Genomic DNA, 17,110 nt, shown 5'->3' on the forward strand with positions numbered 1-17,110 from the left:
TAAGCCAATTATCTACTGTGTGAAAAAGGACTTCCTTTTGCCAGAGCTGAACCTCCAGCCATCAACTTCATTGGATGACACTAATTTCTAGGCCTAAAAAGTCCTCTCTGTGAGACTTGCTTCTAGTAAACATGTACAGGAGCACACCTGTACATCTTCAGCACACTTTGGAGAAATATGAGCCTTTGTTGGGAGACTGTTCAAGCTTCTTATTTAAAGCAGGGGCAGGCAAGCTTTTGGGCACATTTGGAAATTTGAGAAACTGCCCTCGGCACAACCATAAAATGGCTGCCATGGGTGGGCATAGCTAGTCACAAAGGAAAGTCATCTGCCCAGAGGCATTCATGGGAAATTCAGATGACAGCGGCTAGAGGCTTCCACTTCCCTTTGAAATAATCCCCCCTGCCAGTAAGAAAATATATTAAATAAAGATTGGGAGGAGTAGAATGTCTTTGCAGGAACCAAGGGAAGTATATGGGGGTACATTGGTGCCCACAGACATCATGTTGCCGACCCTTGCTTTAATGTGTGGCATGAATTGTCAAAACAAATAAGAATTCCTTTGCTTTGTGGGTCATGTCACTTCCTAATTCAAAATTAGTGGCAATGAACAGTTGTGTTTCATTAGCACTCTGCAGTAAGGCAAGGATTTGAGAGAGGAAGGCAGCTTTGCATACAACTCAGCATAACCTCTGAGCTACAACACATGGAATGGCTAAAGGGCATCTCAATAAAACAGGGTTGACTTTGGGATTTGTGGGGGGGTCAAGAGAGTAAAAGGCCATACGTAGGCCTCCTTAAATGGTAAAAGACAGAGGTGGCAAAGCAGAGAAATGGAGAGCAGACCCACAGGCCCTCTGCCAGGTAATTTGTCCAAGTAACAGTGCAATCCCATACATGTCTACTCAGGAGTAAGTACCACTGCATTCAGTGGGACTTACTCCCAGGTAAGTGGGTATAGGATTGCAGCTCAAGTCACACTACGTGTCATGTTTTTGAAAAACTTTTAACTCTTGGTAGTGTAATAAAAGTACTCTCCATGCCAGTGAAAGTACCAAAGGATGCTTTTCTATGGATGCAAATAGCAGGTACTTGACTGGGACCACAGTGGGGAGGTTAAAGTCCCCCCCCCCGGTTCTTTTCTGGATTGGACCCCCCACTTCTGCTATTTACTCAAAAGAAAAACCATTGCATGAATGGTGTCATCTAGTCTGGCCATAGTGCTAGTTAAGCACCAAGCTAAATATTACCCACAGATGTGATCAGACCCAGAAAAGGAGTGGGAGATGTCTTCTCTCTTCCCCTCATCCGACAGCTTCAAACCATCCCCACCCCCTGTCACTTTCCTCCAGCAGAGTTCCAGGTACAGGGAGTTCCTGTACACTCTCCCACACTGGAGGCATTCAAGATGAGGCTGGACAGCCATCTGTCAGGGCTGCTCTGACTTAGATTCCTTTCAATGAGCAGAGGGTTGGACTCAAGGGTCTTACAGGCCCCTTCCAACCCTACTATTCTATGAGTCTATGATTCATTTGGAACTCCTGGAGCATGTATGTGTGTGTGTGTGTGTGTGTGTGTGTGTGTGTGCAGCTCTGATGCAGGAAACTGGCTGATGGGGAAAATGTGAAGCCCCCCTCCTCCTTCCCTACCACCATTTCCTCAGTTCTGATCACCCCTCCAGAAGTAGCTTTTTCAGTTTCCTTCAGGGTGATGCTGCATGCAGGCGTGTGTAAAGTCTAGACTGGCCTTCCCCAACCTGGCAACCTCCAGATGGATTGGACTACAACTCCCTGCATCCCCCAGCCAGCCATATGTAGTCCAACCCATCTGGAGGGTGCTAGGCTGGGGAAGGTTGATCTAGATTGTCTAAGGTAAATAAAGACCACACAATGAGGCTATTCACACAACACACTAACCCACACTGGCTGGGTTCACACAATATGCTAACCCTCACTCAGTGGTTGAATGTGGGTTATCGTTGAAATGTGAGTCATTTGTTGAACTGTAGGTTAGCATATTGTCCATATCCAGGGCATTTTCCGCAGGGTGGCTTGTTAACTATGCAGTATGGCTTATTTTTCTCTAACGAGCCACCTTGAGAACCCATGATGTGTCGTTGGGTTGTTCAGGGTGGTTAACAAGCCACACTGCATGGATAAAAAGCCACCCTGTGGAAAATGCCCTGGGTTCAGACAACATGCTAACGCACAGTTCAACAACCCACACTTAACCACTGAGTGAGGGTTAGCGTGTTGTGCGAACCCAGACAATACCTTTGTCTGGAGGTGTGGTGTCACTTCCACAGATGACCTCAGTGGGTCCCCTGCCAGCCTCTCTCCCCTGGAGCCAAACAGTCAGACAGTCAAAGGAAAGCACCAGCAGGTCTAATATCAGCTGAAAACCTGTATCTGTGCCCCAGCCAAGCATCTATTATATCAAATCACTTCTAGTCTTTATCGCATCACTTCTCAATGTTAGTGCAATAGAGAAAGCAGAGGAGGGACATTTCTATATGGAATATGCATTCCAATCAAAATAGCTTCCAAGCAATATACAGTTGCAGCAAATGTTATAATCACTTGTGAAAACACCTGAAGTGTGACAATATTCCTTAATAGTGCAGTAAGTGAAAAATTATTTCTGTAAGCTTTCCATCATATTATAAGTATTATTCATTACTATTACACAAGTTATATTATTGGCAGTGTGTGGGTTTTTAATATTCCAGATAACGAAATAGCACTTATGTGACTGAAGTGGAGTTATATTTTCAATGCAATGCAGGTGGAACTTTAGAGAATCTTATTTCTTTCCCACTCTGACACCTGTTTTTGGTGTGTGTGGGGGCATGCATTTCCCTTTTGATGGCAGCATAGAAGGGATTCATGCAGTTTCACAGCAGCGGACTAAAGAGGCATTTCAAGTTCAAAGGGTGGTGGGTGGCAGGAGACCTGCAGATGGGCTGCCGGGCTGCCGAATGGTGAACATACAAACATACGACGCCATCTTATACTGGGCCAGGCCATTGATCCATCTATCCCCAAAGCGGCTACTCCGACAGAGTGGCTGTCCAAGGCTTCTGGAAGAGGCCTTTCTCAGCCCTGTGACCCGAGGACCTCTTACCCACGGAGATGCCAGGGACTGAACCTGGAGCCATCTGAATGCAAAGCATGGGCAATACCACTGAGGAGGGATGTGGCGGGGGGAAGTGGGGGGGGGAGTGTACAATAAAAATCTAACGGTTTTATTTCAGAATCAACAGATGGTTCTCAAACCAAGGGAAATAATTTTGTTTCTTGGTCTGAACCATGAACAGGACTGCAAACCTGGACTGGCCCAAAACATTTTGGTGCTTGAAGCAGAAAATCCAAGCGATATCTGCAGTGCTAATTAATATGTGGTACAATCCTTCAGGAAGTCCTCTTGTGCAAGCCCCATTGAAAAGAATGGGAGAAACACAAGTGCATTACCATGCTCTTGTACATCTCACATTCATTTCGATGGGGACTGCTAAGGAGAACTCTCCAGAGGATTGCACTCCATGGGTGAGAGCTGTTCTCTTCCCTTGTGCCATCTTTAATTGCACCCATAATCTGCCACATCTCTGTCCATGTTAGAGCCACCTGTATTGAGACTCACTGATGCAGGAGGTGCCAGTCATGTGCTGCTTTACAGCACAACACCCAATTCCCCAAAGACATTTGGCGTTACCCTTTTGTACAGAAAGGAGCATCAGGGTGCCTGACTGGTCCCTGGGTCAGATTCTTGACTAAGAAACTTCACAGGCTTCTCCAACAGCAAAAGCGGCGAAATGCTTTTGAAGTTCAGCGCGATTTCCCTCAGTGATGGATAGTGGCAGTTTGAACCAAAAAAACAGTCCAGGATCTCCTTCTATGGGCCTCCGACTCCAGCAGGGCATCAGGACTCATCCCAGCATACAAAATTATTTCTAACAGTGACCACCTGTGTACCATCAAGGAGCCCATAGGAAACTTTCAGCCATGGGACTGAAATGGCTTGGAGCAATCGTGCAGTGAGACTCATTAGAAGTGATTGACGTGAAGTGACAAGCACCCTCTCCACCCCAAACGGCACAAGAAAACGCCGGAATATCATTCTTCAACTTGGTGGTATCCTTGGACTAGTGGAATTCGTGGGAGAGGAGGGTTTTACAAATTCCTAGAAAACTCTCCTAATCATCTTCCCAAACCACCAAACAAGTGCATTCTTGGAGAAAAGCCATTCCAGGGCCCTCAACCCCTCTTTTTTGATCCTGTCCAAAGAGATGCCATCACAAGGAGAAGTTTCCCCCTGTTGCTCCTGTGACTTTGAGGCAAGAGTGGAGGAAGCAACAGAAGGCAAGCAGAGGAGGAGAAGGAGGTGGAGGAAGAGGAGTGGGGAGAAGAGGCTGAGGGGGTGTTTCAGGACTCGGCCTTCTCTTTCTTTTTGCTCTTTTTCAGGAAGGAGGGGGCCCGGAATTTCTTTTTCTTCTTGGAAGGAGACTTGGATGGTGAGCCTTCCGGAGACACCGGTCCACTGGTGACTGACTCAGTTTTGTCCTTAGTGGGATCAGGGTCTGCACTGGTGGTCATCTGGCTGATTCCTTTGCTGAGGAGTTCATCGATGTTCTGATCATCGTCTTTTCCATTCACCACCGGCACCTCGGGCTCCGTCTTCTCATCAGCTGCAGCAGGACCGGCGGGTGTGTGGCTGCTCTCTGTCTTTGTCTCACCTTTCCAAAGAAAAAGACATGCGTTGTGAACATTTGCTGATGCAGAGTCTTGGATTTCACTGAGAGTAATGTGGGACAGCAACTCAACTACTGAATATACATGGAGGAGACCTGGGATCAAGTTCCTATTCAGACAGGCAGCTTACTGGGTGACCTTGGGTTCTGTTTTTCAGCCTAATCTACCTCACAGGGTTTTTGTGAGGGGAACGAGGAGGGGAAAGAATCCTGTATGTCTCCCCAAACTCCTTGGGGGCATGATGGGATGAAAATATAATATAGAACAGGCTAGAACATGTGGTTCACAAAAGCATATAATCTGGGGGGTGGATAACTAAGATGCATTCAACAAAATGAACACCAGTAAATAGCAGCACTTACCATTGAAACAGAGCTCTAAAGGTGCAAACTGCTTACAACAACCCTGTAAGGTAGGGTTAGTATTATGTTGCAGATGGGGCAGGGCTGAGGCGAAGACGGGTGGTTTGCCTAAAGCAGGGGTGCAGAACCTCAGGCTCAGGGGCCAAATCCAGGCTCCCTGGGTCACAATCCAGCCTTCTGGGGCTCTCCAGATGGCCCCATCCTGTTCTCCTGGCCCCACCCCCTTTCCCCCAACCACTGATCCAGCTTCTGTGCATTTCCCCCCCAAAAGGCTGAAGCACCTCATCTGAGACTCTGTGACTGGCAGGAGGAGCTTTAAGCTCCATTATGTTGGTATTTTGGGGATTTTGCCCTGCCCATCCCTGGAATGTGCCCCCCCACAAAGCTTCTCCAGAACGGAATTTGTCTCTCAGGCTGAAAGAGGTTCTGCACTCCTGACCTAAAGCCACCCAGCAGATGCAAGACTGAAGCACAGACTCCCTGACTTAAAATTTGGTCTCTTTGCCACAATATTAAACCAGCTCATGCATTTATGATATAGAACATGCTGTATTTAATATTTACAGTATATCACAAAAATATTTTGCAATATATGGCAAAGAAAACTGTGCTAGTAAGCACACTTCAAATGATGCAGGGAAGCTCCACCGTTACACAAAGAATTCTACACTGCTCCACAGTGGGCTGCTCCACTGATCCATTTCGAACAGTCTTAATAAGGAGCAGAGCCACAACAGACGCCAATCTTTGGTACAGTTCAGTACAGAATGAAGCTGCAGTCCTGCACACGTGCTTGTGATAAGCAGCCCCTGCAGTGGCTTTCTTTTCATTTTTTGTAGCAAACTAGCGTGGTGAAAAGGTGAAAAGACAAACACCAGTGAAGTGACCCCAGTAATTAAAGCCTCCCCACCAACCCAGTGGAAGCAGAAAGTGACCCTGGGGCAATTAAGAGAGGCTGTTCAAGGGGCAATTCATAGTCTGTTCATCACTAATCTCCCACTCGTGCGCTGCAGGAAGCAGCAAAGCAGCAGAACCTACTTGGAGGAAATTTTAAAATAATGTTAAAGTGAATAAGCCTAATAGGGCAGCCCCAGCCTTGGAAGAGGGCATTGTTGGGTCATATGGCACTATATTAAATGCTTGTGCAGAACCTCCATTTAATTCTGCTTCCAGCTAGGTGTGGACATCAATGCTTTAGCAGCACTAAAAGGGCTCTGAAGTGGAAGCAATCTGAGCCAGACCATTCAGCCATTGAGCCACTGGGTGTGTTCAGAGGATCAGCGGGGAAAACAACGCAGTGTTGGTTGTCCATCCCCGCCCACGTGCCAGTCCCACAATCAAAATTACCTGTCAGGAATAGATCGACCTCTCCCTTCACAATCAACACCACAGAGAGTCAAAGCTTCAGGCTATTATGACTTTATTTGCTAAAGACCAGCCTTTCTACAAATGCAGATTCAAGGAAGCTCTCTGACTGCCTCAGGCCCTGAACAACTAATCTGTGATCTCTAATCAGGGAAGACAAATGGGAGGGTAGTGAAATTCCCAACAATTTGCCCATGAACTTCACAGTCAAACTTGTTTGGTAGGGATGCCCCTCCCTTATGGTGGCTCCCTCCTACATTGGCTTCTAAGAGTGGCTATAGTGGCCCTGTCCCTAACTTTTCTCGTTTTGCTTTGTGACGCACCCTAGCATCTCTCAAGTCACATCGCTCCTCCTCCTCCTCAGAAATGTGAGTTCTCACAGTAGAGGGATGAGACAGTGACTCAGCCTGGGCTGTCTGTTTGCCAAGGCCTTTGGAGGAATCTCTCCCAGCATCTTGGGCTCTAGGGAAGGTCCCTCCCTCAGGCTCTGATCTAGCTGTTCCAACTCTGATTTAGAACTGGAACTGTCAGACATCTCAAGGGGCTTGGACTCATCCCTGACATTACCCTAATTACCTGCACAGCATCATGGATTGCCATGTTGTCCGAACCAGCATGCCGCATGGCCATGGTGACTTTTCACCCACCCTACAACCCCTACTGCAAGCCATGGGTTACAGGGTGGGTGAAAAGTCACCAGGGCAGCACGCTGGGTTCAGATGACACAGCAAACTGCAATGCAGCGCAGGTAATTAGGGTAATCCCAGTCATGTGACTGGCATGCTCGGAGGTGGGGGGAAACAACCACTGCTGCATTGTTTCCCCCACTGATATCCAAACCCGGTCACTGTCTATCTAGCAGCCCCTCTCCAGAATTCCCTGGCTGAGATCAATCCCAGACCTGCTACCCAAGACCCTTTTTAACTGGAGATCTGGGAACTTCCTGCATGCAAAGCCAGTTCTCTGCCACTAAGCAATGTGCCCTTTTGGTGTTGCATGACTTGAGTTCATCTTGCACATACAGTTGACAGCTCCAACACTAAAGGGAGGTCGTCAGAAAGACTCACTCAGTCCTGAAATGAAGCTGGATTAAAGTATCCCACCCCCGAGCCCATGAGGGGAGCTGAAAATGCAGAAAACCGCCTGTCTATACTTACTAAAGTGACAAGTATTCAGAATCAGAGGTAACTCCTTTGATGAAAGCAACACATGGAAAGAGAAAGGGAGACATTGTGGAGACAAACATGCCAAACACAATGAGGCACAATGAGACAATGGAAAACACACACAGACACCACAACAACACCCCCCAGCCACAAGAGGCCACATCAGTCTCATGGATTAGGGTGTTTTCTAGTGGCAAACTATACCTTCCTGTGTACTCTTGTGTAGCATTAGCCCAACACCCTCGAGAGGAGGCGACTGACGCTGGGGAAAGGGCAGCAGTGCCAATGCTAATGGGTCTAATGGAGAGATGCCATGGATCCGCCCCCAAAGGCTGGTGGCCCAGTTCTCCATGCGCTCACGATGGTTACAGAAGAAACTGACTATTCCCCTCCCCATCCTGAAAAGCAAAACCTGTCTTGTCTTGGAGCTGCAAGCCTCGGGCAATTAAGCATGTTGCACAGAAGGTAATTAGGAATAATAAGGCAACTGGTACCAACAGGGAAGATAGGAAGTGGGTTCACAATGAACTTTAGGAAATCATTATCAAAATGTAATTGGCAAAGCAGTCTGGACAATATCCAAAGAGAGAATGCGGAATTATAACTCATTACCAGAGATGAAAAGGATTATGTGAAAAATGGAGACACATCACACTATATTATTCAGGGTCAGAGTGAACTTAAAGTTTTTTCTTATCAGTTAATGAGCAAAAAATATTTTCTAAGGTATAAACATTAAATTATATATAGAGATGTCTAGAAAAAATTATGTACTTAGGTTTAATTAGCAAACGTTGAGTAAGAAATTGCTTTGTCAAAGACATCTATCAAAATTAATTGTATCTATTTTAAAAAGTGTATGTTTAAGTTTTTGTATGTGTGTTTCGATCATGAAAGATTCTTTTAGAAGTCAAGATCGTGAACTTAGATTTATGAAACAGCAACTAGTATTGACATTTTGGCAGTGAAGTAATATTTTAGAAACTGTATAAATATAGTCTGATTTGGGGGTCAGAGAGCTTATTTGATATCAAAGCTCCTTGTCTGTGATAGTGCCATACAACTCTACAGAGAAGGCTTGGTAAGCAAAATGGACTCAGCAATGCTCTCTTTTGTAACAGCAAGAAATGCTTAGGAAATATAACTTTAATTGCCTTTAAATAGTTTACTACTTTTATTTTAACTGAGAATTTATATTTGTATCAATAAAAGAAATGGGTTCAAAGATTCCTGTACTATAATTACTGTTAGTATTAAACCTGGATTGCAAACCACCTGGCAATCTTAGGTGTACACTTTGTTAAAAGTGTAAAAGTGTTTTTGTCTGCTAGAGGGAGTAAACAGGCAGATAAAGTCTCCCAAAGTACTGAAGTATATTCAGATAGCTCAAACAAAGTAAAACCCTAACAGAGGGTTGCAGCCCCCAGAAGGTTCTGGGTGATCCAGACCTCTGCAGTTGCCCACCACCAGTCTAATATCTGTCCAAATGTTCTATCAAACACATTTCTATATGAAGCGATGACACTGGCTGATGGATCTCTGCTACTGGATGCTTTCCAGGTGGCAATCGTAAGAAAAGCTTGGCTGCTGGATCAGACTTTCCAGCAGTAGCCAGGCAGATGTCCCAGTGGAAAGCCCACAAGCAGGCCATGATAGGGAAAGCTAGCTATTCCCTGTGGTTTGTCACCTGCTGTCAGGGTGGAAACTGATAGAACCCCAGAGCAGTTCTGATTCTGAGGAGGATCAGCAATCCGTGGGAGAGGAGCCAGCTCATCCCTCTCAGGCACAGCAGCTGGCAGAGATTCCTCCAGACGGCATTCCTGAGATAGATAGTGACCCTGGCAGTGAGAAAGTGTGGGAGGGGGGCTTGCTAGATGCTCAACGCAGACGCAGGGAGCGACGAGCGATGGAGGGCACGGAAAGGAGGCGTAGCGCCTGTTTGGCGCGCAAGCAACGGCCGCATCCCATGGACCCAAGGGCAAGAGGGAGGAGCTCTCCCTAGCCCATAAGTTCAGGGTCTTCAAGTGATTCTCCTTCAAATGGGGACCAACTGCCTACTCGGGGCATAGGCTATTCTGCTGTTCATTGCATAGTCGCTGGTGATTAGCAACTGAAAGAGTCATTAAGTTGTAAAAGGATTAAAGCCTTGAAAAGAATCCTTTCGTCTGTGTCTTGAGTTGGCTATTGGAGTGTACTGAAAGAGGCCACTAGGGCGCTCCTGACACCCGCGTCTGGTCCTCAGAGTCTCTGATTCTCTCTGAGCACAGAGGTTACACTGAACTGTCCTGGCTAGCATCTGTGGGGAGACCCTCCTCCTCCTCCACGAATCTTTCTCATCCTATTACAATCCATCTAAGCCCACAGCCAGCTGCTCCTCTTGTGGCAATCAGTTCCAGAAATTAACTAGGCATTGTGTCGAGAGGAAGATGCGCCGACCACCTAGATTCTTGGGAGTCCTACAAATGCTTGCCTTACCTTCTGAAGACTTGGAGGGTGACATGGGCGGGCTTTTTAACACAGGCTTTGTGGGACTCTGCTCTGTGGGGGTGACAGTAGATTCAACAGGGGAAGTCACTTCTTCCTCCAGGCCAGTATCCTTCTCACCTGGGAGAAAATGAAAGGAAGACTGTGACACTAAGATTAAAAAACAAAACAGAAACAAAATAGCCTGGGATAAATGTGCAAGCAGGGCACACTCTGGCTCTTCGAACTCGCATGCTTACCGAACCTCACACCAGGGGTGCTTCCGGACAAAGAACTCCTGGCGCTACCAACGAAAGGGCCTTGTGCAGCTATTCCATCTTTCCCTCCTTAACAGATTTTGTCTGGTAAGAAAAATGGTGGAAGTAGCAATGGGAAAACACAGGAGGATTACAAATGGAAGGTGGCGATGTCTCCACCCCCTAAATTTCTATGAATAAGGCAGGGCAATTGCACTGTCAAAGCCTTGTCAGGAAGCACCCCTAAATGCTGGTAATGGTTCCTTCTTACCAGGATGAGACAAATAATCCCCTGCATATCCAGCTGCTATTGCTATGAAAGGGATACAAGGGCAGAGGCAGATAACTTTCCCTCCGGGATGAAGATCATTCTGGATGGCCCAGCTCCTCTGCAGGCAGGAGCAGGTCTTCAGGATCTCAGACCAGGGAGCAATCCTGAGCCAGAAGCAGTTGGGGGTCAGGGAGGATCACCTGACTTGCTCTGGCCTATCACTGTAAAAGCCAGGGTGCACCATTTTGGGCTAGCCTTGGTAGCCAAGCCAAAACGTAAGGCTCATGCTGCACAAAGGGGTTGGGAAGAAGGGAGGGGATCAGCCTGGGAAGTTGGGGAGGGACGCAGGGCTGGGCTGCTGAGGCACTCTGAGCACCCAGCAGCTCCAGGCCAGAATGGCCAATCTTCTTCTCTAGCCTGGGACTTGGTACAGCTGCAGGAGCTGTCCTGCTCCAAGCTGGAGAGTGAGGCTGGGTCTCCTCTGGTCATGCTCACCAGAAGGCGCTGGAACACTCACCATGGCAAACAGAACTGGGGGCCCCTGCAGAAGAGGCCTCCGTGGCTGATCTACCTGGGCCAGAGCTGAGTGGTGATGCAGAGACCAACACCCTACCTGAGTCCCTTAGTTTGCTGGTCCAAGATTTGCTGTGGGCTTGCATCCTGCCAGTCTATGGTGGAAAGATTGTGGCCAGCAGTGTTTAGGCTCTTTTTTTTCTTGCCCCACCCTTGCCTCTAGCTAAACAGGTCTTGCACATTTTCATGTGGCCCAGAAATGGGCAGGACTCGTTGAACGAGAGCAGTAGATGAAAACAGGCATGTGCATGGCTGGCAAAGTTGGCTCTGTCGTGCCATCTTCAACATTAAAAAAAATCTACTCCCCCCGGCCCCAGCCCACGTTCCATGACCAATGCCACTTTCTTGTCTCTATCAGCTGATGAGTCAAGGTGGGTTTACCAACAGGGGTTTGGTGATCCCCGCTTTATGGAGTGATGTTAGTTGTTAATTCTGAAATTTGCTGCAGTGCTTCAGGTTTCGCAGGTTTCCTGGCCTCAGCAGCCATCAAGCCGCATGCCCGTCCCAGGATACTTACTGTCAAAGTCCAACTTCTTTCTCTCCACTTCTTTCTTATACTCCTCCAGTTCCTGGTCTGTGAGCTGGCTGAAGGGGTTGGGTGTCTCCGGCTCAGGGGGAACCGCCATGCAGGATTCATCTTGTACCTCTCCGTCTGCCAAGCGGCTCTCAGTGGACTGCAGTAGTAGATGGGCACAGCGTAGTCATGGTAAGAACATGTCAGGCAGGGCCAAGGCATCTCAGGAGCAAGAAGGGGCTTTGGGCCCATTTATCCACCACATTTGTGTCCCAGTCTTCCTCTGTTCAGTAGACATGAGCTATCCCTGTTTCCATCCTCCCAAGAGCCCCATGACGCAGATTAAGCTGGGACATGGCGCACGACTCAAGGCCGCCCAGGGAGTTCCATGGCTTTGGACCCAGGCCTCCCCCAGCCTACAGCTGGCGAGTCCTGCAATGAAACGTACCGGGCTTCTGCTTTTCTCCGCTATCACGCTGGCAAGCAGCTGGGATTGGGGTCCTGCTGATTTTACATCCTGGCGGTTTTGCTCTCGAATCTGCAAACAGGGAAAAAAGAAGGGAGACGTGTCTGTGGGGAGGGGCAGCTCCTTTGGAGGAGAGCGAGCCTTATTCAAGACTTCGTGGCACCATCTGGGGGAACTATCAGGTGCTGTGGGGCTTGGGGGGCTTCGGCTGGGAGCCCTGAGGATCAGGCTCTGTGCCACTGTGCTACCTGGCCGGAGCTGTAGGCAATTTCCACAGGAAGGTTCACGTAACACAATGGCCCAAACTTCTCCTAGCCTGGAAAGTCAGGTGGTTCATGAGGGCCAATCTGGTGCAAGTAGAAAGGCTCTCACACCTGCTGACTTCCTCCCTCTGGGCATCTTGTTATCAGGGGAGGATGCCCAGGCTTCCATCTGCACACCAGACTTTGGCCTTCAGCTGGGACTGTCTGCCCGCAGCTTGACATCTGCCCGCCTGCCTGCCTCCAAGATGCCCAAGCATCTGGCAGAAACTGATGCAGCTGGACAAAAAACAGTGTGTGAAAAATGCAGCCCCCCAAACATCAGGATAGAGACACATTTAAAAAGTTGCAAGCAACATTTGTCGAGCTCTTCTTGCCCATAGCCTGCAAACTGTGAGGCAGAGGGAACTGGGCATTTCTCCACCTACACATAATTCACTCGGAGAACAAGAGGAGGGCAGGGCGGGGAGAGAGAAAAGCAAATAGAAAGCAAGAAACTGAGTGCATTTGCTCTTTCTTTCTTCAGTGGCACGGCAAGTGGTCCAACCATGGCTGAAGTACCCCATCATTAGATGGGGAGCAAGGGCCAACCTGACTGCGTGAGCAGCCCATGCCATCGCGTGAGGTGCAATACTGGCAGGCGTCGTGATGAGGCAGGCATGTCTACCCTGAGAGGTGTGTCCTCTTGCAGAGCGCGACTCTTGGGGCACCCACAGGGTTGCTTGGGTGGCAAAGTGCTCTGCAGAGAGTGGGAGAACTGAAAGCCACTCATCTACCCTATGGACTTAAAACTGGCTTAATAAAGACTCCCTCTCTCCAGGGAATTGGCTGTATGTATCGTTATTAGTTACATTTCTATCCCACCTTTCCTCCAAGGAGCTCAAGGCAGCATGCAACACTCCTGCGAGGTAGGACAGGCTGAGAGAGATGACTGGCTCAACTAATGCAGTGAGTTTCATGGCTGAGTGGGGTCTGAACATGGGTCTCCCTGCGTCACCACACCACGCCACACCGGCTCTCCAGATTGCAGTCCTGTGAGGGGAGAGTCAGCACCCTTTCACAAAGCCACAGCTCCCAGGATCACCATGGCAGCTGAGCTGGTGTAGAACCAATATAAGCTTCAAGGTCCAGCACAGCCATCGAGATGGGAAGGATCCAAAGAGCAACCGAGAGAGCCGACGGGGGGAAGAGATGGGGCTGTACCTTGTTCCTCATTTCCAGAACTTCTTGTGGGTCCGTATAGAGAGGCACAAATTGGTTTGGGTTTTCAATTCGGATTGGCATTCCACTACTGGATTTCTCCACCTCATCAGCTTTCATCCACTGGGCAGCATGAAGGCAAAACAGAGGAAATTATAAAAAGGGCAAAGGGGCTTCCCTTAAGAGTGAGCAGAAGGATATGCGGACCAGCTATAAAGCTGAGAGGGGTTTGGGGCTTCTAAATTCAAAGCTGTTGAGTTGGCATTTGCATAAGCCCTGAGGAAGAGTCCATACACAAAAGACCAAACAAAGCTTGCCAGTTCAGCTCAGTTCCCAGTGTGGCCTGCACCACATGGAGAAGCGGAGGCAAGCAAACCAGCTCATTTGAGCCCTTCTGTGGCCCTCACTGCTGCCACCAAGGGGCTGTCTTCATGAGCGATTTCGTGCGAAGTTCGAGCAGACAGAGTTCCTTCGCCACAGATGGCGGCGTCACCCATCTGCTGCCAACCAGCCACTTTGCTCTTGAAAAGCCACATTTTCTGAAACTCCTTTTACTCCGACATTTTTTTTACTGAAAGCGGCTCCGTGGCGGTTTTACCACAGTGTGCCATGCCCCCCCCCCCCCGCGCATTAAATCCTGGGCATGCCTCTGGGACCTGGCTGTGACGTGGTCAAGCGGTGGGACACCCATTCCCTCTTGTTTCCCCAAGGGAAGCAGTTTTCCCATTGAGAAATTCCCCAGGAGCGCAGCAGCAGCAGCGACCCCTCACATTATCGCAGTAGCGGGGTCATTCCTTCACCTTCGCTAGCCTGCTTTTCATCTTTCACATATCCCCCCTTCTGTGCACGTTTACGCAGAAGTAAGACATAAATCTCCGTCCCCTGCAGCGAAAGGGTTAAAGGCTAACTTTAGCAACTCCCCTAAAACATTCTTTCACTTCTCCTGATGTTCATTAGTTTCTCTGATGTAAAGTTTCTCTGTTGTTATGTAAAGTCCCTTCTTTATCAGAGCTTGTCATTGCAAGCAGGGAGAAGGAGAAAGGGAGAAAGGGGGTGTTGGAAGGGGGGGTGTTGGAAGCAATAGGCAAAGTGTCCACATGGGGGAAATGGGGTGGGAGCAATAACTCCGCAGCAGATTGCTGGGATGTGGCGAAATTGGGGTGGGGTGGGGTGGGAGATCTCAGGAGCCTTCAGAGGCTGCACTGGAGAACTGGGGATTTTGGCTTCTTTGGGGAAATCTGCACACAGGGGGGAAATGAGTTGCTCTCCATTCATAATGTAGTAGCAGCGGGGAGCCTGGACAGGGGCAGGAAACAAGCCCCTCTCATGGGTTGAGCAGCCCCTGCCAGTGTGATGGCGTTCAGTTCTAGTCCCCCCACCCCACCCCACCCGGATATATGTTCCTTTCAAGTGCTGAACACCAGATTTTAAAGGTAGGGTACACTCGGCTTATCTTCCTTCGTGTGTTCCTGAGGGACCAAAACTGATTCCATGAAAATCCAGGTAATACTCCAACGCACTTCTCATTACATTGTTGTAAAGATCCCCCCCACAAGTGAAAGCTTTAAATTTCCTGGCTGCCTACACTAGAACAGCCTTTTACCCTCTGTATCTTATTTACTGACAGTGTGGTAAGGCAATTAGGCGTGAGTAAAGATCAAGGAATCAGACCAGGGTCAAACCAACAACAAATGTAGATATGTTAAAGGTTTTTAAAAGCAGCAATGAAACAGTGATTATGATAATATTTCTAGGGGAAAATTAGATTTTTAAACAGTTTTGGCATATGAGCAATTAGTATATGAACACAGTGTGGAAAAATGCATCCATCTAAACCAGTCTGGAGACTGCTTTGGCCAAGACCTCGCAATAAAGCAATTTAAGAACATAAGAAGAACCATGCAGGATCCAGCCATGCAGGATGGGACCAAGGCTTATCTTGTTCAGCAAGTGGCCAACCAGATGCCCCAATGGAAAACCCACAAGCAGGACATGAGTGCAGTAGCACCCGCCAAGTCTTGTTTCCCAGCAACTGGTATACATATGCATACTGCCTCTGATACATACTGGAGGTAATATAAAGCCATAATGACTAGTTGCCATTGATAGCCTTATCCATGAAATTTCTCTCAGCTCAGCCTCATCCTAGTCCATTGGCAGTACAGCTTCCACCCTTCTTGCTTTCAGCTAGTTTCTTTTGATCCTGGAGTCTGAGTCACCTGCAGCCCTCTCCATCCAGGCTTCTTCCAATTTCTAACGCTTTTCTCTTCTGAACTCTCCAACAGCCCTATTACTCCTGCATTATTCTAACTCTCCCAACTTCCTAATCCATAAGAAGGGCAGTAGATTTTTTTGCTAAGTTTCGAATTCCCACCATAATAACTAGGTTCCTCCCCACTCCCTAAGTTTCAGTTTCCTGGGCTGACACATTGAACCTTCCGGTACGAAAGCAACCATTTTACAACTAAGAACAAAAGCGACCAGGAAGCAACCGTTTTATAACCAAGAGCAAAGCACAACATGGCCGGTTTCGTTCCTTCACAATCAGCAACAACAGCTTTTCAGATGTAGTCATGAAAATGGTTACTCACATGACCTCTCAATGTGTGGTCCTCACTAGTCATGGGATTAGTTACCATGGATTGTCAACTTGTATAATTTAACATCATAGGAAACCCACAGGGAGGTAATAAGCCTATCACCTATTTCTTGATGATTGTCACTCAAACAGAATCATGTGTTCTCTGCATTTCTGAATAGTCCAGAACTTGGGACAAGTCAATTGGCTTCATTGGATTAAAACAGCTTTTCAAACATTTGCCTTCAGGGAACTCTTCTGTTGACTGCCAAGGCACTCCTGTATATCAGCCACAGAACCCCTTGTCAGGAGCCACCTGTGACTGGAGCCCAAACCTGACAAGATCTCCTCTGAAGAGGAGGAGGAGCTGACTGTGGGGCCTGGCTCAGACTGGGACCATGGGGGAATTAACACCCTTGATGGACAGCCTGAGGCTGCCACCCCAGATGACACCCTGCCCCAGAGGCAGTGACGTTGGGGCCCCCACCCCTGCTCTGGTCCTTCTGCCATCCCCCACCCCAAGGACTGCAGGAGCCAATGTAATGAAGCATCCATGCCAAAGCCTCACCCTGATGGCACAGCGCCATGTGGCAGCTCTGGGTTCTGGTGGACAGCTCCTCCGCCAGTCTGGCCATGTCTCAGGCTTGCAGGGCCTGCTCTGCTGGAATCCAGCAACCAGAGCCTGGTGCAAAAGGCACACTGGCGGTAACAGAGCAGCACCACGACTAGTGGCCGTTGAGAGGCTCATACTCCAGGAGCTCCCAGCCTCTGAAAGCCACAGAACCCGTGGCCCCAAAGGCCTCGGCACAAGAGGGGGTCAGTCCATCAACCAAGCCATGGATCCCTCTAAAAGATGGTTCCTCTCCTCCTCCGAATGACACCCTCCA

General features: G+C 48.4%; 1 protein-coding gene across 1 annotated transcript in view; it reads right to left on the reverse strand.

The window, feature by feature from the left end:
• Nucleotides 1–2,553: 2,553 nt before the first annotated feature.
• ADD2 (adducin 2) overlaps nt 2,554–17,110 on the reverse strand; it is an 87,723-nt gene continuing 73,166 nt past the window's right edge. Inside the window, exons 11-15 of the mRNA XM_084807100.1 lie at nt 13,649–13,768; nt 12,168–12,257; nt 11,723–11,879; nt 10,117–10,245; nt 2,554–4,732 (exon numbers count right to left, since the gene is read on the reverse strand). Of these exons, the coding sequence (XP_084663226.1) occupies nt 4,422–4,732; nt 10,117–10,245; nt 11,723–11,879; nt 12,168–12,257; nt 13,649–13,768 (807 nt within the window). The 3' untranslated portion in view covers nt 2,554–4,421. The remainder of the gene's footprint in view (nt 4,733–10,116; nt 10,246–11,722; nt 11,880–12,167; nt 12,258–13,648; nt 13,769–17,110) is intronic.

The sequence above is a fragment of the Heloderma suspectum genome, chromosome 6 (genome assembly GCF_057233095.1).
Source record: "Heloderma suspectum isolate Gila_16-S chromosome 6, 16-S_ref, whole genome shotgun sequence".
NCBI classification, from domain to species: Eukaryota; Metazoa; Chordata; class Lepidosauria; order Squamata; family Helodermatidae; genus Heloderma; species Heloderma suspectum.